Consider the following 20947-nt stretch of genomic DNA (forward strand, 5'->3'; position numbering starts at 1 on the left):
GAAAAGAGGTGTGCCCACTGTCATCAACCTCACCAACAGCAAAGCTACTGGGTCCTAGTTTCTGGAGGCAGGAACACAACCCTCAGTGTATAAATGGCACTCCAACTTGCCCAAGGATGTATGATCTCAATGTCATGTGTTCCTGCAGCCTTTGGGTACTTATAACGCCAGTTCCACATGCCCATTTTTTGGTGCCACAAATAATGAGCAGGATGCCAGCAGCAGCTTCCCAGACTGGGAGAGGACAGAGAGGCCGTGTGACCATCTGGAGGCCAGTGCCCTTGGATTTACAGGGAAGAGGGACATGAACGTGCAAAATGCACAGCCCACTGTGGGCATTCCTCCCAGGTGGATGGACCCAAGAACCCCTCCACCATCACGTGTTCAGACCCCAACCTGCCAAGGAGTTCCAAAGGCCCCAGAAGGAGATAAAATCAGGTCACAGGGGGACTGGCCTATCATCTGGTGACTCAACTTTCAATACTCTTATAACATCCAAGCAACACAGAGCCCCTTGTCATCCAAGGATGCTATACCTCAGAACACAAGGACAGTAAATGCACAGTCACTCTTCACCCAATCAAGGCAATGGTGGCTCTGTGGGCCAAGTCCTGCCTTCCATGCAGGAGATCTGGGTTCCATTTCAGCTCAAAATTCACCTCATGCACAGCCAATACCCACCCATCAGTGGAGACTTGCGTGGTGCTAGGAAGCTGATGGGTTTCTGCAGAACTTGCGGACTAAGATGGAGTAGGAAGAAAGGCCTGGGGACCTACTTCCAAAAATTAGCCAGTGAAAGTCCTGTGGAGCCCGCTGCTGTGGTCTGGAGCTGTTGACACTGATGGGACCCGCTGCTGCGGTCTGCAGCTGCTGACGCGGATGGGGCCCGCTGCTGTGGTCTGGAGCTGTTGACGCGGATGGGGCCCGCTGCTGCGGTCTGCAGCTGTTGACGCGGATGGAGCCCGCTGCTGTGGTCTGCAGCTGTTGACGCGGATGGGGCCCGCTGCTGCTGTGGTCTGCAGCTGCTGACGCGGATGGGGCCCGCTGCTGCGGTCTGCAGCCGATCATGGGGATGGATCCTGCTGCTGCGGTCTGCAGCTGGTTCTGGGGATGGCGCAGGACCAGGCAGCGTTTCCTTCCACTGTGCATGGGGTTACACGAGTCAGGGCTGGCTCCATGGCAGCTGCTAGCAGCATAAAAATCTGCACCCACCCGTACACCCAATCTGTCCCTCAACTGCATCTCCCCTCTCAGGCCTTATCATTGGTCTCCGCTCGCGGGAAGTCTCAATGGTGCCACAGTTGCAGCAGTGGCATGTTGACAGCCTGGGCTTTGTGTCACTCAGAAGCCACCTGACTGCTCATGTCTGAGAATGGTTTGGCATTTTTCCAGGGCTGGAGCTGAATTCCAGGCAGTGGGTGACATGTACAGAGAGGGGCACCAGCGAGAGACCCCCTTCTGCACAGCACCGTCTTTAGGGTGCTGCCCAAGGGGGAGTGGGGAGGGCTCATACTTTTCACTTCCACTTTTCTGGGAATGGGGTGGATCGAGAAGATCCCAGAGCACATGTTCATGAACATTATGAGTCAATGGTAAAACCGAAAAATCCAAACCTACTTCAGTCCCTAGAGGACAGAGGAGAACTGCCCTGTAGGGTTTCCAAGGCTTTAACTTGTACTAAGGAAGCACAGTACTTCATCATTTTCCCACAGAACAGCTAGTGGGCTCGAACTGCCAACCTTTTGGATAACAGCCAAAAATGCCTTAACCTCAGTGCCTCCAGAGCTCTTTCTATCATATAAAAAAACAAAAAACCCACACTCACTGCCGTTGAGTTGATTCAGACTCATAGCGACCCCTCCTGGGGTTTCCTAAGTGGTGTCTCTATGGAAGTAGCTTACCCATTCTTCTTTCCAAGGAGTGGCTGGTGGGTTTGAACTGCCAGACTTTTGAAGAGCAGTCCAATGCCTTAGGCACTACGGCTCCAGAGCTCTATTGTATAAAGGGTCTAAAAAAAGTATTTTAATAGTCAAATATAACAAAGTTGCTTCAGGAACACAGAGAGGAGGGGTGGGAGCTAGAAGCTGAATGGCCAGACTGCATTTTCCTGGCAGCGTGATTGATCTTTTCCTTGGTTTTAATAGGAAGGCAGCTTTGATGAATCTATCTGCGTCTCACAGCAAATCCCCAAATAGAGTCACAGCTGTCACCTGAACCCTGGGGGCGTTCCCACACCCCTGTGCGTTCTTCCCAAGGAGAATCTACAAAAGAGCAGGCAAGCGCGTGTCTCCAGTTAACCACACTCACGATGTGGATCAGAACTTCAGAGTGGACAGCAACCTTGGACGGTCACTAAGCCCCTGCCTAACGATTTACAGTGAAGGAGATCAGACTTGTGCCAGAAAAGAGAGGTAAGACGTGGTCAAGGTCATAGGGAGAGAAGAGAGAATCCAAGTTTTCCAAGGCTTAATCCACGCTCCCCCAGCAGGGTGCACACCCCAGGACATCAAACACGGCACTGGGTCTCACCTTCCAGTGCATGTCTCATCATAAGCTCATGATGAGACTGGGAGGTGATAAGAAGAGGCTGCTGTAACAATGTTCCAAGCAGGAGGTAGATTCATGGAGGTTACCCAGTTGCCCAACTCGCCAAGGCCAGAACAACACAGCTGGAGTCACCTGAGTTGGGTGCCCCCTACCACACCCAGCTCACCTGCAGAGTGAGTGAGCACAGGAACACCTTCAAACTGCCCAAGGGGACCCTAAGAGGCCACCCTTCCACATCCCAGGCAGACAGCCTCACCAGGACTGCACGTGCTGAACACTGACATGATGACGGGCAATTCTCTGTGGTCTAACATTGGCACACGCTCAGTGGAAAATCCTAACTGTGGTTTATGCTCAGATGTGCGTAGTAGCATTGTCAGGTGCTGCTGTCTCACTGCAACCCAACGCACCATGCAAGGAAACACTGCCAGTCCTGCATCTTCCACGGTTGGTCATGCACTGGGCTGCTGTGTCCATACGGTTTTCACTGGCTGATTTGCAGAAGCAGGTTTTCCTTAGTTCGTCTCAGTCTGGAAGCTCTGCTGAAACCTGCTCAGTAGTAACACATGAACCTCCCCTGGCAGACGGGCGCTGGCTGCACCCGAGGTGCCTTGGCTGGGAACTGAACCTCAGTCTCTGGCAGGGAAGGGGAGAGTTCTACCGGTGAACCACCACTGCCCCTAGATAGGCTTCGACAGGCCCAGTTTGTGAACCCTATTGTCTCACAGATGAAGCCTGGCCCCAATACAGAAGTGCCTTCTCTGCAGTCACCTGAGACATCACCCTGCGCTGGGACACATGCTGTTTCGCATACCAAAGTTGTCAAGCTGGCCGGTAATCAAAAGTCAAGTATTTAAAATTATACTCATATTTCCTGAGCCCCAACAACGTGGAAGGCCTGAGGCTTGATGGGAGGTAGAAAGGACCTTCGGGCTTAGCATTCCGTGGACCTTTTTGCCCTTCAGCAGGAGTCGCACCAAGTGTCTGAAGGCGAGCAGCTCAGTTTCCTTCCTACAGACTCAGATTCCCAGGGGTTATTTGTTTCGTGGTTCACTGGCGAGATACTAGGTGATAATCGGTTCTCTGCATGGCTTGCCCCATTCTTGTATGTGACTCCCGTGCTCTTTGGGGAACGTCTTTGGGATGAACAACCTAATTTACTCCCCAACCTCAGTAATCAGCAGGGCGGGTGCTGAACAAGAGATAATAACGAGGCAGATCTGACATTGTTCGGAGCCACAGTGCTGACGGTAGCAGTGACAGACACAGAGGCGGGGGGCTGTGGGAAGGAAGCAATGGTTGGGCGGTTGGGGGCCATTCCGTTTTGAAGCTCTAACTGAAATTGAGCAACCCAAGAAGAGTAGAGGGGTTCATAGGACAGCCCGGAGGCCACTTATGGGTTTGGCATTGGTCCGCCCTGTGGCCCTAGAGAAGGACAAGCACATGATTTATGCTACACTGTGTGTGAAGTCTGCCTCCATGCCATTGTTCAGACCCTGGGGTCAATTTCCAAATCACTGGCCCCTCAAGCCTTGCCCAAGCCCCAGCCCTCTGGGTCCTGCCATGGCTGGAAGACAAGGTGGGCGTGGTTGCGATCAGGGACTGTAGAGTCAAAGCAGCAGCCAAACAGACTATCTCATAGACCTATGCCATTGACTAATTGGTCACAGCATCCCTAGGAGTGAGACAGAGGAAAGTCTACTCATTTGTGACTTGATCCTCATACACAGAAGAGTTCTAGAGCAAATGACCAAAAGTGTAACTTGAATGACCACAGTAGAGTCCAGGCTTCTCCATCAGTCCCCAGACCTGAGCCAGTACGAAGACCCACAACCCCCTGAACTAAGAGAAGGCTGGGTCCCCTTGAGGAAGGGCCCCACTTCACTGCCAAAAATATATGCTACTCTTCTTTCTCCCAGGCTTCCCCCAAGAGTCCTAGGGTGATTTTCATTGAGGAAAAGGAAATAGACTTTCCCAGGATGACTGGACACTAGCTCTGAACTGACATTCATCCTAGAATACTCAAAACGTCACTGCGGCCCACCAGTGAGGGCAGGGGTACACACAGGTCAGCTTATTCATGGAGTCTTAGCTCAGGTCCACATCACAGTGGGTCTGGTGGGTCCCCGACCCATCCTGTAGTGATTTCCCCAGTTCCAGGATGCATAATTGTAGGACTCATGCTCGGCTGCTGATGGAATGCCCTCAGTGTCTCCTTTGGGACTTGGCTGCTTGTTGACCCTGCTGAGGCCACTCTGGTTCTCCTTCACCATCCAGCCCAAAAGCTCACGATGCCAGAAAGCCTTCTAAGTCCCCTGGCCAAGAGACACACCCATTTCCTGGCTCCAAGGCACTATCGTTACCTGACTTCCACCCCACTGGCACCAAGGTGTCTGAAGATCGAGCAGTCAAATTTTCTGATAGTGGACTTTAATTCGTTGGGGTTATTTGTTTTGTGGTTCATTGGCAAGTCTTATACTTGATTTGGGTTTGACATAACCTGTTCTCTGTGAGCTCTGGCCATTCTTTCATGTGGCTCCCATGTGCCTTGGGGAATGTCTTTGAGGACATGATAATTTCTGCCTATTTACTCCCCCATTGGACTCGGACTTCTTCCTCATAAGGTTATTATCTCATCATCTTCAGAGACCTCATGGGCTCAAGGAAGGTCTGGTGGTTTTGGACCAGAGACCGCCTTCTCCCCTATGACCTGGGCCAGGATCACTCATGTGCGTGTTGTGCTACTTGTCATGCCTCTTGATTTACTCTGTAATCAATGTGCAAACTTTATTTCTACACAGCAGAACCCGCCCTGGAAGTGTCTGATGTCCTACCCAAATGCTTTGGACCTTCTGAGAGACATGCTTACAATGGCAGTGGGGCCAGCTCTGTCCTTGCAAATCCAGAAGATGATGGTTACTGCCTTCCAAGAAGGAAGCCATCCGATGGCTTCCAAATGCAGAATGGTTGCTCACCAACCCTAACAGTACCAATGGCTTCAGTCAGGAGCTTTTTTTTAGGAGCAGAATTGGAGAATTTAGCAGTAAAGTAACCCACACGTGGAATGACATTACAATACTCCACAGCCAAGCATTTATCCCCGAAACTCCCATTCCGAATTGTGCTAAGTCTTGAATTACACTGACTTTGAACCACAGGGCAATTTTAGATCTTGAGTCACACGTTTGCAAAGGCAATACCCGCTTCCTGATTTAAAACCACCCTTTCATTACATCATGATTACATCTCAATTTGTACCAAGTTGGCTTAGAGATGCCGTGAAAATTATGCTAATGGGGCTGGAGGAGCTGGACGAGGACTTACTTGTTAAGAATCTTGGCTCGCTTAGCGCTTGAAAAATTCTCCAGCTGCAAGGACTCTTGGGTAAGGAATGCAACGGCCAGGTGAAAGTAGTTGTTCCACAGCTGAAAATCACAAAGGGGGAAGCACTGAGTCATAGGGCAGCTGAACACAGGCTTTGAAAATCGCTCTGACACAGGTATCATTTGGCTAGTACACAGTTCTGTCATGTTAATTTTTTTTTTTTTAAATGCCCTCAGGATATATGAATTGCAGTGGTGGTCAGTGTTAAGCGTGGGATCTGGGATCACATTCCCCAAAACCAAATCCATTGCTATCGAATTGATTCAGATTTATAGCAACCCTGTAGGACACAGGAGAACTGCCCCCATAGAGTTACCAAGGTTGTAATCTTTATGGCAGAGCTCTGGTGGTCCAGTGGTTAAGCCATTTGGCTGCTAGCCAAAAGGTCAGCAGTTCGAACCCCCCAGTCACTCTGCAGGAGAAAGATGAGCCAGTCTGCTTCCATAAAGATTTACAGCCTTGGAAACCCTAAGGGGCAGTTCTACCCTGCCATATAGACTCACTATGAGTTGGAATTGACTTGATGGCAGTGGGTTTGGGGTTAAGAGATGTGTAGTGGGATCTCACTGTTGCTTTAATTTGCAGTTCCCTAAATGATAAGGACCCACCAGCCACTTCTTGAAGGAATACTGGGCAATCTACTTCCATATAGGTTTTTATTTAATGATAAGGAGCTCTGGTGGCACAAAGCTTAAAGCATTTGACAGCTAACCAGAAGGTTGTTGGTTCAAACCCACCAGCTACTCCATGGAAGAAAGATGGGGCAATGTATTTCCATAAAGATTTACCACTTCAGAAGCCCAAAGGGGGTTGCTATAGACTTGATGGCAGTGAGTTTGGTTTGGTTTAATGACATAGTAAGAGTCCTGGTGGTGCAGTGGTTAAAGCATTGGGCTGCTAACCAAAAGGTCAGCAGTGAAGCCTATTAGCCACTCCGTGGGAGGAAGATGAGGCAGTCTGATTCCAGAAAGACTGACAGCCTTGGAAACCCTGTGGGGCAGTTCTTCTCTGTCCTACAGGGTCACTATGAGTCCTAATTGACAGCAGGTTTGGTGCTTGGGCTTTATCTTTATGGACAGAGACCACTACCTTTCTCCCACACAGCAGCTAGTGGGTTCAAACTGCTGACCTTCTGGTTGGCAGCTGAGCACTTTAACCATTGCACCACCATGCTCTGGGATCACACTGCTTGTGTTCAAATCCTGGCTCTGCCATTTACTGGGGCATGTAATCTAACCTCCCTGTTTTCTCATCAATAGAATGGAAACTTTAAAAATAGCCACCTTACAGGGTTTCTGGGAAGATCAAAGGAATAAACACCTGCAGCTTTGCCTGTGGTGCCTAATGGGACACTCAGCATCCGGGAGCTCTTATCGCCATGTTGTGCACCTGCTTCCTGAAGAGGAGCATGCAGCACCAGTTGCCCCAGAGGAGGTGTCAGCTCACGGTGAGCCCATGTGTGTCAACAGAGCTGCACTCCAGACGGGCTTCCCTGGTTGATTTTTCAGAAGTACATCACCAGGCCCTTCTTGCAAGGCACCTTTGAGTGGACTCCAACATCCAACTGTCGGAGCAGCAGCCGAGCATGTTAATCGCCTGTACTGCCCAGGGATTCCAAAGACTAGTCTAGATTTCTATAATTTATAACTTATAAAAATTACATTCATAAATTATAATTTATAATTTATACCCCAAATCAAAAAAAACATATATACATCAGACAGCTGAGGAAAACAGATGAAAAATATACCAAAGCATTTCATACTTCAAGGCCTTACAGACACTCTGTGGCTTAAAGATGCTTTGCTGTGACATGACTCTGATCATAAGTCTCTTTACCACAGAAGCTCTGTCTATCTGGGCACCACGGCCCGCACTTGCTGTTATGAAAGCTTCTCCAACAAGCAACATTGCTGAGAGTAGGATCCAAAAGCAATGGAATAAACACCCCTGATTACGTCAGTGTTCAGGGCAGAGTTAAGAAGGGTACGATGAGGGAAGAATTCTTGGATCAGCAAGTGGGATATTTTCATTCCTACATATGTCATTAGGGAACTGGTGCTCAATAAATGCCACCTATAACCACCCACTGCCCAGCAAGAAATCTAGGGCTCACTCCAGGCACAACACCAGCCTCCAAAGTATGTAGTCCCTCTCAAACCCACTGTGCACAGTGCAGCCAGAGGGAACAACCTCAAATCCAAATCTGGCCAGGTCATAGCCCTGCATGAACCCCCTGGGGAACTTCCCACACCTTGCAGGTAGACCTGTAACCTCCCTCAGGCTACCCCCCCCATCACTGAGCTCTGGGCTTCTCATTCTCATCAGGTCCTCAGACTGACATGTCCCCCACCCATGGGCCTTTCAGTTCTGGACGTGGAGTGCTCCTCCACTCCTCACTCCATGAAGTCCAAGCTTGAACATGCTTTTAATGATTTTTAGCAAGAAACATGAGGGTGTCACATCTCTCATTTACAAAACAGATAATATTTTTTTATATCAAATGAGATAGTTGCAAAGGGTTATATAAAAATAGGTGTTAACATTATTGGCTCTATTTTTAATTACCTGTGAAGTAAGTGGAAATTTAAAAGCATTTACAGGATTTAAGTAAGAGCACGCTGGCCTACCATGTAGCTAGCATTTTCCATGAAAAGGGCACTTCATATATCAATATACCAGCTCATGTGACACCACAGAGCTAATCAAGTAAGATGAGGTCTGACACTTGCCAAAGAGCCTCAGAGGTCACAGGAGGAAAAGAAGGATCTGAATTGGGGCATCCCAGACTCCTCAGCCCACAGTCCTACCTGTCCTGGGAAGAAGTCCTGGTGTTCTACTTCTAAAACATCAGTCACTGAAAACCCCATGGAGCATAGTTCTGCACTGACACACATGGGGTCGCCACAAGTTGGAGTCAACTCCGCAGCAACAGGAACTGCTTAAATTCTCCCTGACTTTACTTATAAATTCAATGGAATCCAAATTAAAATTTAGGCATGATTTTTACAAAAAGAAACTTAACAAGCTGATATAAAACTTATATAGATGAGGAAATGTGGAAGCACAGTTGAGATAATTTTGCAACAGGAAAGGAATGGGAGGTACTGGCTCAATGAGCTAGGTATAAAAGTGTAGTGAAGAAAGTCGTGATGGTACTAACACAGAAAATAGAATCTACTCATACATGCATTTGACATTCTGAAAAAGACAACATTATAAACCAATGAGGAGAGAAGACTATATTCAGGAAAAAACTGAAAAAAAACCCCAAAACTAAAGTTAGACCCTTACCCCAACACTAATCATAGAATGCCAGATGCATGAAACACATGAAAATTAAAAACAAATAAGCAAACAAAAACTTTAAGTCTTAGCAGATACTAAACCAAAATCCAACAAACGCCTTGCCATTGAGTTGAGTCTGACTCATGGTGACCCCAAGTGTGTCCGAGTAGAACTGTGCTCCACAGAGTTTTCAAAGGCTAACATTTTTTTCTTTCTTTTTCGGAAGTATATTGCCAGGCTTTTATTCTGAGATCCCTCTGGGTGAATTCAAACTGCCAACCTTTTGGTTAGCAGGTAAGTGGTCAGTTATTAGTGTCATCCAGGACTAGATACTAACTCCTTAATAAATGTGTATATTTACAATTTTTCTAATGAGTCAAGAAAAGATATGCCACGTAAAATGAAAACTGAATAGTCATAAAAGAAAGGACTGATAAACTTGCCTACAGAAAAACAGAATATTTCCATATCATAAGCCTAAGCACATGCCCATGTTTTATCAAGAATTCCACCTTACAAAGAAGTAAGAGAAATAGCCAGCTAGAAAAATGATCAAAGAAAATGATCAGACAGTTCATAGCAGAAACCTACAGGGCCAGGAAGTATTCTCAACCTAACTACCCACTCACTGTCACTAAGTCAGTCCTGACTCCCAGCAACCCTACAGGGCAGAGTGGAACTGCCCCACTGGGTTTCCAAGGCTGTCAATCTTTACAGAAGCAGACTGCCACATCTTGCCCCCACAGAGAAGCTGGTGAGTTCAAACCACCGACCTTTTGGCCAGCAGCTGAATACTTTGACCACAGTGCCACCAGAACTCCCCAGCCTAACTAGTAATCAAGAACTGCCAGTACAAGCAAGCAGCAATCATTTGAATGATGAATAATATTGGGACTGGAGAAGATTCCAGAAAATGGCAGACTTCAAAGAAGGTTGGTGGGACTGCAAATGGATGAAGCACTTTAGCAATGCCTGTCAGTCAAAATTCCGTGCCTTTTGGCCCTGGACTTCTACTTCTAGGACTCTCTTCTGCAGCAGTGTGTGCGCTCCGAAGCCCACATGCAAAGCTGTTCAGAGCAGCACTGCTTGTGGAACTGGAAAAGGGGAGACTGGCCATCAGCAGAGGAGTAGCTGAGTACATGTTGGTACACACAGATTGTAGAATACCACAGACCCATTAAACACACAGGGTAGGGTCCAGTTCCCACTTACAGCCAGGAGAAAACATGCGTATGTCAACGCAAAAGCTAAGAAGAGCCAGGGAGCACACACAAATGGTCAACAGTGCTCTCTGCAGATGAGGAATCAGAGTTGGGAAAAAGGGGTGGGGGTGCTCCAGTTCACTTGATGTACTGACTTACACTGCATGGATATTTTACAGTGACAATGCAGCCATGTAGTATGACTTACCAAAACAAACACTGAGTAGAGAAGTGATAAAAATTTAAATAGGTACAGTGAAGCCTGTGAGAGCCAGAACAATGGGACTATCTTATGTTTCCGAGTCTCACAAGTGTGTCACCTTTGACAGGGTGCAGTCACCACTTTTCCATCACTCTCTACGTTGTAGTAAATGGTTGTGTTTTCCTTCTCTGACAGGTTTTCACCTTACACAGGTTCTAGCTTTCTCAGGTTTTACTGTGTACAGTGCCCGATCTATTATTATATACTTACATGAAATTGAAACACATTATAAAAAAAGTACGGGACACAATCTAATACAGGAAGCATCACATTAGCCCTAACTTTCTGCAGGCGATCCAAAAGGAAAGTAGATGGGTGCCTGATTTACTCTCTGGTAAAGCACCTGTCAGTTGGATCACCCACTGGGTGTGTAGTTCTTAGATTCCTTCTCAGAGAAGGAAGCCCTAGTCCGGTTTAGGAACTTGACTTTGCTGTGTGCATCTGCATGACTTTGTTGACTGCAAACTTTAGTACGCTCAGCTAAGTAATGTTGTTGTTGTTGTTATGTGCCGTCGAGTTGGACCCGACTCATAGAGACCCCTCTTTGGGTTTCTGAGGCAGTATCACTATGGAAGTAGATTGCCCCATCTTTCTTCTGAGGAGTGGCTGGTGGGTTTGAACTGCCAGCCTTCTGGTTAGCAGTCAAGTGCCTTAGGCACTACACTACCAGAGCTCCTCAGCTAAGTAACAGGAAGGTCAAATTAAGTCATCAATGACAGAAATACACCTGGATTGTAATGGGACCATAAGCCACAAATTCCAGGGCTTAGTAAGAAATCGTGCCAGGCAACATCAGTCTCTGTCTCTCAGACAAACACACACTCACACAGGCACACACAGAAGAGGAAGCACATAAACTGATGGGCAGCCTACTGGTACCCCGGGGGCATGGTGGCAGACATTTCTGCCTTGGAACAGCCACTTCTGGCTGCACAAAACTCGGAGAGAATGTACCAGGGAAAACTGCACACAGAGGAGGTGGAGCTCCTGATATAAACGCATATCTCCTACCCCCCGTGAATGTGCACCTTAAAACTACTGGAGTAACTGGGTGGACATCAGGCTGAATTAAAATTCCATTCTGAATTAAACAGAAATCTTCACTGCACTGACGTGAAGTAACAGCCTTGTTGTCAAAGTTGAACTGCTGTTAAAGGAGCAAGAGTTGGGATGCTGGCTTAGATGAGGAACTGGTGGTTAAAAGTGTCTGTTAGAATGTTCACTCAGCTTGTTCTGAGAAGAACGCCTTGCTCCACTATGTCCCAGAGATCAGGAAATAGGATTAGAATTGATCTCATAAGTCTGTAACCAAGATGAGGCAAACGCCAATTAACCAAGTCTGAATCAAAGTTTGTTTTCACTCACTGGAATCTTCTGCTCCATTTCTGCTAACTCTTTGGAAAGCTGTAACCAAGTCAAGTCATGAGCCTGTTACCTTAGGGTAAGGGGAGAAGCAGACATACAACTGTGACTCAATACAGTCCTGACAGAATGCCTGTTAAATCACCCTTAGGATGTGACGGGTAAACATTCTGTTGTTGAGTTTTTAAGGTGATACTTTAACACATCCCTGTAACTTCCTGCCACATGGTCCCCTCTCTGTGCCTGTTTGTCTCACCACATGATGCCTGAACACACTGCAACATCTTGCTGGGGTGTTTGTGTCTCCCATTTCGTGAACTGTTTCATTAAAACTCTTTGTTGTTATTTCTAGAAGTGTAAAGTCTGCTGTGTCACTATCACCCCTAATGTTAGGACAGGCCCCCCAGTGTCAGGACGGGTTCCCCCACACAATGAGCCACGGTGGCCTCCCTGCTCAGAGAATCCCTACTGGCCAGTTAGATTCAGTTGCTCCTCTCTGAATCAATCCTACCTCCTTCCTGGCTAAGTTGAGCAAATACCCCAAAGATGTCATCTTACTCCTTGGGTTCCCATAGTGTTCTGAGCAAACAATCCAAGAAGCTGGACTATATGAAGAAGAACGTGGCATCAGGATTGGAGGAAGGTTCGTTAAAAACCTGAGATATACAGATGACACAACTTTGCTTGCTGAAAGTGAGGATGACTTGAAGCACTTACAGATGAAGATTAAAGACTACAGTCTGCAGTACGGATTACACCTCAACATAAAGAAAACAAAAATCCTCACAACTGGACCAATAAGCAGCATCTCAATAAATGAAGAAAAGATTGAAGTTTTCAAAGACTTCATATCACTTGTTTCTACAACCAACACCAATGGAAGCAGCAATCAAGACATCAGGCAATGTGTTGCACAGGGTAAACTTGCTACAAGAGGCCTCTTTCAAGTGCTGAAGAGCAAAGACGTCTCCTTGGAGACTAAGGTGTGCCTAACCCAAGCCATGGTATTTCCAATCACCTCATATGCATGTGAGAGCTGGACAATGAATAAAGAAGACTGAAGAAGAGTTGCTTGTTTTGAGTTGTGGTGCTGGCAAAAAATACTGAAAGTACCACGGACTACAAAAAGAACTAACAAATCTGTCCTGGAAGAAGTACAGCTGGAATGCTCCTTGGAAGCAAGAATGGCCAAGCTTCATCTCACCTACTTTGGTCATGTTGTCAGAATGGACCATTCTCTGGAAAAGGATATCATGCTTGGTAAAGTGGACGGTCAATAAAAGAGGGGGAGGCCCTCAATAAGATGGATTGACACAGTGGCTACAATGATGGGCTCAAGTATAGCAAGGATCATGAGGCTGGCACAGGACCGGGCAGGGTTTCATTCTGTTGTATATAAGGTCACTATAAATTGGAGATTACTTGATGGCACTTAACAACAACAACTAAGAGTACATATTATAAATTCCATTTCTGCACCACCAATGGGAGACCAATTAAATGTGAGTATGAGATGTAGACAGCAACTCATCTTAACGTGTGCCATGGGTTAAAATGTGTCTCCTCAAAATGTGTGTCCACTTGGCTGGGTCGTGATTCTCGGTGGTTTAGAAGTTAGGTATTGATGTAACGTTGCAGATATGTAATAGTGCCCCGTGATGTGATCTGATGTGGTAAGTCCATCAGGTGTGAAAGGATGAAGATTAAGGGTGGGGTGCAACACACTTAGTCTCATCATAGCCCTGATCCAATGTAAGGGAAGCTTCCCTGGGGTGTGACCTGCAACAGTTTTATCTTACAAGAGATGAAAAGAAAGAGAAGGGAAAAGGGGGGCGCGTACTATCACCAAGAAAGAAGAGCCAGGAACCGAGTGCAACCTCTGGACCCCAGGGTCCGTGCACTGGGATCCTCCTGGGACCAAGAGACACAGAGAGATAAAGTCTTCTCCAAAGCTGGCGCTCTGAACACTGGGCGTTTCACCTCCTAGACTCCAAGAGAATAACCTTCTGTTTGTTAAAGCCATCCTCTTGTGGTGTTGCTGTTACAGCAGCTCTGCTAAGCCACCATGATTTCTCGATAAAGGTCACATCACCTCTTCTCTTACCTGTAGCTCAAAGTTGGCTTGATCCAGGAACTTCTTGTTCAGCATATCTGCATACTGATTGATTGCACGCAGGAAGACTCTGAAAGACCAGGGGGAAATGACATAATTACACACACAGGCGTCAGCACCTTTGTCGCTTCAGCATTTCAGTTAGACACAAGCTGAGACCGTCTGGAAAGCAATGCTCAAAGTTAAGGCAGAAGAGGCACAGTTTGCCCATGTAAAGCCTGGAGAATTATACACAGATGTTCTCCAAATTAATCAAGAAAATCAGCACATGCAGAAAGAAGGAAAAACCCACTGCCAACGAGTTGATCCCGACTCATCGCCCCACTCTGGCCCCATAAGTCGGAGTAGAACTGCCCCATAGGTTTCCAGGGTTGTCAATATTTATGGAAACTGACTGCCACATCTTTGCCAAGCAGAACAGCTTAGGTTCAATCTGTGATCTCTTGTTTGCAGCCGAGCACTTTAACCACTGTACCTCCAAGCTTCTTAGAATAAAAGCAACAGACCAAATTACTAACTCCTGAAAGGCACAGATGAGACATATCACTAAAAAATCTAATAAATAAAAAAAAGAAGGTGCAAATTTAGTCCTTCTATCAAGTCGCAGGGTCTCAATGTTGTAGTATTAATTTGCTCTTCCCTTAGCAGCCTTAGTTTAAGGTAAGCAGTGGAAAGCTTAGTTACTGTACCCCAGCCATCAGTCTTGGAAAAGCCTGGTGCTGTGTCAACTACGGCCGGTGACTCCAGTCTCATTCATCCTGTATCCCGAATGCTAATTTAGATCACGTCTTCCTGGCTTAAAGCACGAGCTAGTCCTTATGGAAGTCCTTTGAAAAGCATTTTGGCAGGAAGTTTGATTCATGAGTAACATGGAGTTTTATGCACTCTGGGCAAAACCGTTCATCCTTCAAGGCCTTGGCTTTTCCTTTTCTGTGATAAGATTTGCAATCGGGCTGTCACAATGCCTCCCATGCCCAGAGTCTCTCACGAGCTTGCTCATTCAGTAGATTTGGTTTATTATCCTTGAACGTGTTTACAATAATAAACTCAGCCTACAGCCTCCTTTTCCAGTGACCCTGCTCCCTGGGCACCAGGGCGGGAAGCAAGAGGAATGTGCGTAAGGTCACAAATGATAAATTAAAGACATTCCCTTATTCAGACAGCAGGAAGCAGCCGAAGAACTGAGAGCCTGGGAGTCTAGGTAGCGCACTAGTAATAGATGCTCTCTGAAAAGGTGGCTTCTTTAGCTCCGATGCCTGGAGCTCTCCCCATGTCCTGGCCATTCCAGAGCGGCCAGGGGGCCTGGGAGGAAGGGGGATTCACCAGGCCTCTGGGGAGGTGTCCATCAGCACCCACCGCCACCCCCACCTCCCCCACCTCCACTGCCACTGAGCCTCTCTCCGATTCACACTGTGTACAAGTCTGAGAAAGGATGTCTGCAGCTATTGTTTCCTTACGAGACCTCTCAGCTGGATGTGGACAAGCCAAGTGCTAGAAACGGCCTGAGATGGAGTTTGCCAGCTCAGTCACTGAAGGGAACTGGAGATGGAGTCACGTGAGTTCTGCCCAGGGTCCATATTTTGGCATGAGTGACATCAGTCATAAAGTTGCCGCATTTTGAAAATTAAAATAAAATGCAGGATGCCCAGTTCAACTAGGAAAATAGCTCTTACTGCTGATTTGTGATTTATTGGATGAAAAAAAAAAAAGCTGAATGCAGGAACACGTAGACATCCTCAGCATTCACCTGCCTCTCGTCTGTCAATCTGCCGCACTGTGGTGGCCCGCGTGTGACTGTGATGCTGGAAGCCATGCCCCCAGCATATCAAACAGCAATGCATGGTGGACAGGTTTCAGCAGATTTCTAGAGTAAGGCACATGAGGAAGAAAGGTCTGGTGATCTCCTCCTGCCAATTGAAAAAACAAAAACAACTCACTGCTGTCAAGTCGGATGTGACTCACAGCAACCCCTCCTTGGGCTTCCGAGGTGATATGTCTACGGAAGTAGATTGCCCATCCTTCCTTCTGGGGAGTGGCTGGTGGGTCTGAACCGCCAGCCTTCTGGTTAGCAGTCAAGTGCCTTAGGCACTACACCACCTATGGGTCCTATATTGTCTGATAAAGAGCTGGTGGAAAGGCACTCAAAATATCCAGTGACCACAGCAATGGACTCAGGCTACCAAGGTCACAGGATCAGACAACGTTTCACTTTGTTGTCTGTGGGGCTGCTGTGAGTCAGAACTGACACAGCAGCAACTGACAACAACGACATTAATACCGGATACAAAATAAAAGCGCTGAACACGGTACATGCCCTGTCAGTACAGGATGCCTGGCAACCCTCACCAGCCCTCCAGTCCTGGGCTGGGGTCTCCCATGTCATGTTCAGACCTCAGAAGTCCAGGCCACCCAGTTAAAGAGAGGATAGTCACCTTTGTCCAGCTGACCCTTAGCAATTGTGCTCAGATAGCTTCTGGAGACTTGCATGGCACTAACCCCAACACTCACCCCCAATCCCCAAGTGTCAATGGAATACAACTTTCTGTCATTGCTTGAGAGCCTCTCATGCCACATAGGAACACTGCCCACCAACAAACATCTTTTTTGTCCTGCGCTTTGGACCTTGGCTGTTCACCAGAGGACTGGGGGTCCTCGTGAACTTTAAGGAAGCTGGTCTTTCCAGGCTCCACGACAGTAATGACACAGCATCTTGAGCATACATTGCTATTATTAGCAAGTTATTTTTTTACCAAGAGCTAGTACCCAGTTACAATGTGAGACTTCCAGTTAAGCCCCAGAATGCTCTCAGCTAGTTAAATACATTTCTCAATATGCCTTTTCTTTAACATGCCATGCTGACAGAGTACAAAGGCTGACCAAAAACTTTTTAATGAACTGACAACTGAGAAGGTACAGTGCTGAGAGAATCTGTAATGTAGCATCCCCATCAATTTTTTAAAAAGCCAGGACAGAAATCAAAACATGAATGCATTGGGCATTCTGTGTTGCACAAACTCAGGGGAAAAGCAAATACAACCCATCAGCAAAGCCCTAAACAAAGATGAGAAGAAGCTCAAGTTCAACATGTCCAGGGCCACACCATGTCCATAGGACCATTTGGGACACGCATGACTCACATCCTGGAGTTAACACTTGATGGGACTTGGAATTTGGCTCTGTCCCTGCGTCCACTGGAAAGTCAGTCACCTGGTGAGGCAACTCCCACACCACTAGAGACTGAATCTGTCTATTTATACGCTAGGTAAGGTCACCCCTAAGCTGTATTCCTAATAAATGTCAAACCTGAGGAAATAAGAAAACCACACTACAAGCTTTTGCAAAACAGTCTGCTTCCCGTCACGGAGGGATATGAAAAGGGTGAAAAGGGAAGCCACACGCCTGGACAGCACGATGCTGCACTAGCCCAAAGTGAGGAGTTCCAGGGGCTCACACAGCTCAAGAGCACGGCCTTTCTGCTGGGAGGCGATCTGCAGGAGACCAGGTGCCTGCGTGTGTGCTGGGCTCTGTGGGGGCAGGGCTCAGGGCAGGGAAGCCCTCCGCACTGTGCACGGATGATGGCATGCCAGGGCAGTGAGTTCCCAAGGCTGACGCGCCACAGAAGTGACATATGTGCTAGCTCTTTGTCACAGAATGAAGCATGCATGAACAAATGAACGAATGAGCTGGCCCAGAAGATCAGGCCTTGATCACACTCAGAAGGCTCAAGGAGGCCAGAGCAGCCCCCAGCCCTCCCCGCAGTGTCTGAATTCATGCAGTTTCCCTATTGTGAGGTACCCCTCTCTTCAAAGTTTCCTTATTTGGATTTTTTCTCAGGAGCACTGTCATTTATGGCTGGGCTGCTCTTTTGTGGGCTCTTTACCTCCAGCAGGCTCCCCGATGGGAGGATCCTGGCCTTAATGAGCATCCCCCAGGCCATCTAAAAGGCCCCGTCCTACCCTCAGGTTCTCAAGTGTTGACAGGAAGAATGGTTAGCTCTTACGTGAAGTCATGCCAGTGAAAGAAGACAAAACAAAGCAGAAGCAAGACCACAGGAACAGCTCAGCCGGCCGAGGTGCAGACACAGAGCTGCCCAGAGACCCTCCAGACCACCCTCTTGTGATAGGAGGTTCTCGATATTGCCATCATTCCACACAGCTGTGGACACATCAGGGCACGAAGGACAGAGGTCACACGTCATGCAGGTGGTGTTCCTGCTTGTAAGGAACACAGGAACTGGCTTGCAGGGGCAGGGTAACAGGGCAGCTGAGGGCAGGGAACAGGCCCGGAAGTGCTGCTTCACCTCGGCTAGAAAAACGCAGGGCTCAGGGAGCCAGCATCATCCCTGTGAACCAAGCAAGCTGGATCTGGTTCTGAGCCAGGAGAATTCAGGAATTTCTGACACCCAGTGCGAATGCTGTGAGGATTAGGTGGTCCCATGGCTGCATCCTAAACAGTCCAAGTGATTCCGGAAAACGGTAAGCCCGGATTTAAGTCTTTCCCATCACCTTTAATCTACAAGAGCATTCATTTGCAATCCAAATTTTTAGAAGATAAAACCAAACATACAGATAATAATACTGAGAGAACCAAAAGGCACTGGATGTCATTCTAAAAGGATTTAAAAAGCCAGAAGGTCTAGAAGCCCTGTCTCTAAGGTGAATCATTCAAGGCAAATGCCTGCAAATTTTATTTTCAGTGGCCCCATGGAAGGACATTTATCTCCTTCTTGTTGGTAGCCTTGTCTCCAGGAGGAATGAACCATCTTCCTTATCAGTTCTTTGCCAACAACTCACTTCGATTTTGGGCCAATGAGAGACAGGAGATAGTTCACGCCAAAGTGCCCACAGTAAGAAAAATAACCAATGTCGTCTTGAGTTCCTTCCCATCTCTCCAACATTTCACCCCACTGAGCTCCCACTAGAAACAAATGTCATACGATAATGCCCACTGGTGTCAAACACACGTGTTTACACACACACACATACACATACACACACACAGATGTGTCCATTACACTTTTAACCCAATTTTATCTGTCTGACTCAGTGGACTCCCATGAAGTGTAAACATGAATGACAGACCTTCAGGAAGTCACTCAAGCTTTTGAGCTCTTAATATTTTCATCCAACAAATGAAAGAAACTCCAAACCCAGTTGAATTTTGAAACTATTATTTTTTAAATTTTCTGATTAAAGGTAAGAAAGAGATATTGCCACACAATACCAAGTCATTTTCATACTGTCATCTCCACTGGTACTTTACAAAATGGCAACTAGTATGTGGTTTAAAAAGAGCTCTGTTAGCGTAGTGGCTAAGGCACTTGACTGCTAACCAGAAGGCCGGCAGTTCAAACACACCAGCCACTCCTTGGAAGGAAGATGGGGCAATCTACTTCCGTAGTGATACTGCCTTGGAAACCCAAGGAGGGGTCACTATGAGTTGGGTCTGACTCAATGGCACGTAACAACAACAACAAATGTGGTTTAAAAGGGAAGATGTGCCCAATGGATTCAATACTTCTCCACTTCTCTGTTGCTGCTGTTAGGTGCCGTCCAGTGGCTCTGACTCATAGTGGCCCTGAGTACAACACAACAAAACACTGCCTGGTCCTGCACCAGATGCATAATTCTTGCTGTGCTTGAGCCCACTGCTGTGGCCACTGTGTCAGTCCATCTCGTTGAGGGCCTTCCCCTTCTTTGCTGACCCTCCACTTTACCAAGCATGATATCCTTCTCCAGGGACCGGTCCCTTCTTACAACATGACCAAAGTACGTGAGATGAAGTCTGGCCATTCTCACTTCCAACAAGCATCCTGCCTGCACTTCTTCCAGGACAGATTTGTTCGTTCTTCTGCCAGTCCATGGTATTTTCAGTATCCTTCACCAACACCATGATTCAAAGGCATCAACTCTTCTTTGGTCTTCCTTGTTCATAAGGACCATTCATCTGTCAGTTTGTCCTACTGTGGTGGTTTGTGTGTTGCTGTGAGGCTGGAGGCTATGCCACCAGTATTTCAAATACCAGCAGGGGCACCCGTGGTGGACGGGTTCCAGCAGAGCTTGACTAAGACAGACTGAAAAGAAGGATGGGGCAGCCACTTCTGACAAAATTGGCCACTGAAAACCTTATAAATAGTAGTGAAACATGACTTTAGGGTGGTACAAAAGGTTAAGCGAGAGATGGTTGGAATCCACCCTGGGTGCCGAGAAGGATGGCCGGGTGATCTGTCGCTGAAAGATCGTGGCCACTGAAACCCTCTGGAGAGCACACAGGGGTTGGCATGAGTCGCAAGTGACTGGATGTCAGCTGTGTGTCTAGTTTCTGAGACACACTGGGTGCGGCTGGGTGAGGTTCTCCCTGCCAGGAAGCACTGCCAAGTTCCAATCCTCTTGATCACACGCAGCCCCTAGTGGCATCCCTGTGCTGGGCTTGCCACCTCGTGGCCCAGGTTCCTGGTCTGTCCCTGCACAAGCAGGACCAGTGGCCGATGCCGGGGCTCCCACACGAGACCACTCTGCAAAGCTGCCTGTCAGAAAACTGTGTGCAGAGCAGAAGTGAGACACCATCCTAAACAATTCTGTGTTAATTGAGGGGAGGGATTGTTAGCAAGTGGAAGGGATCAGGAACCAATTTGATGATTACAGCCTCCTCAGACAACACAGTCATTTCGATGGCTTTTTCAGGATGGAGGCTTGCTGTTCCTAGCATCTCTTTTACTCAGGGTTTGCTGCCAATAAAACAGGAAGAAGACATGCCTCGTTACTATAGAGGGAAAAATCATGAGCCCGA

At 47.4% G+C, this 20947-nt stretch overlaps 1 protein-coding gene across 1 annotated transcript in view; it reads right to left on the reverse strand.

The window, feature by feature from the left end:
• Positions 1-20947, reverse strand: part of DOCK1 (dedicator of cytokinesis 1) — a 542405-nt gene that overhangs the window by 107009 nt on the left and 414449 nt on the right. Inside the window, exons 30-32 of the mRNA XM_042780404.1 lie at positions 14150-14228; positions 5872-5972; positions 777-1054 (exon numbers count right to left, since the gene is read on the reverse strand). Coding sequence (XP_042636338.1) covers positions 777-1054; positions 5872-5972; positions 14150-14228 — 458 coding nt within the window. The remainder of the gene's footprint in view (positions 1-776; positions 1055-5871; positions 5973-14149; positions 14229-20947) is intronic.

This window comes from Orycteropus afer, unplaced genomic scaffold, assembly GCF_000298275.1.
Source record: "Orycteropus afer afer isolate SDZICR_OR568_19922 unplaced genomic scaffold, OryAfe1.0 scaffold00038, whole genome shotgun sequence".
NCBI classification, from domain to species: Eukaryota; Metazoa; Chordata; class Mammalia; order Tubulidentata; family Orycteropodidae; genus Orycteropus; species Orycteropus afer.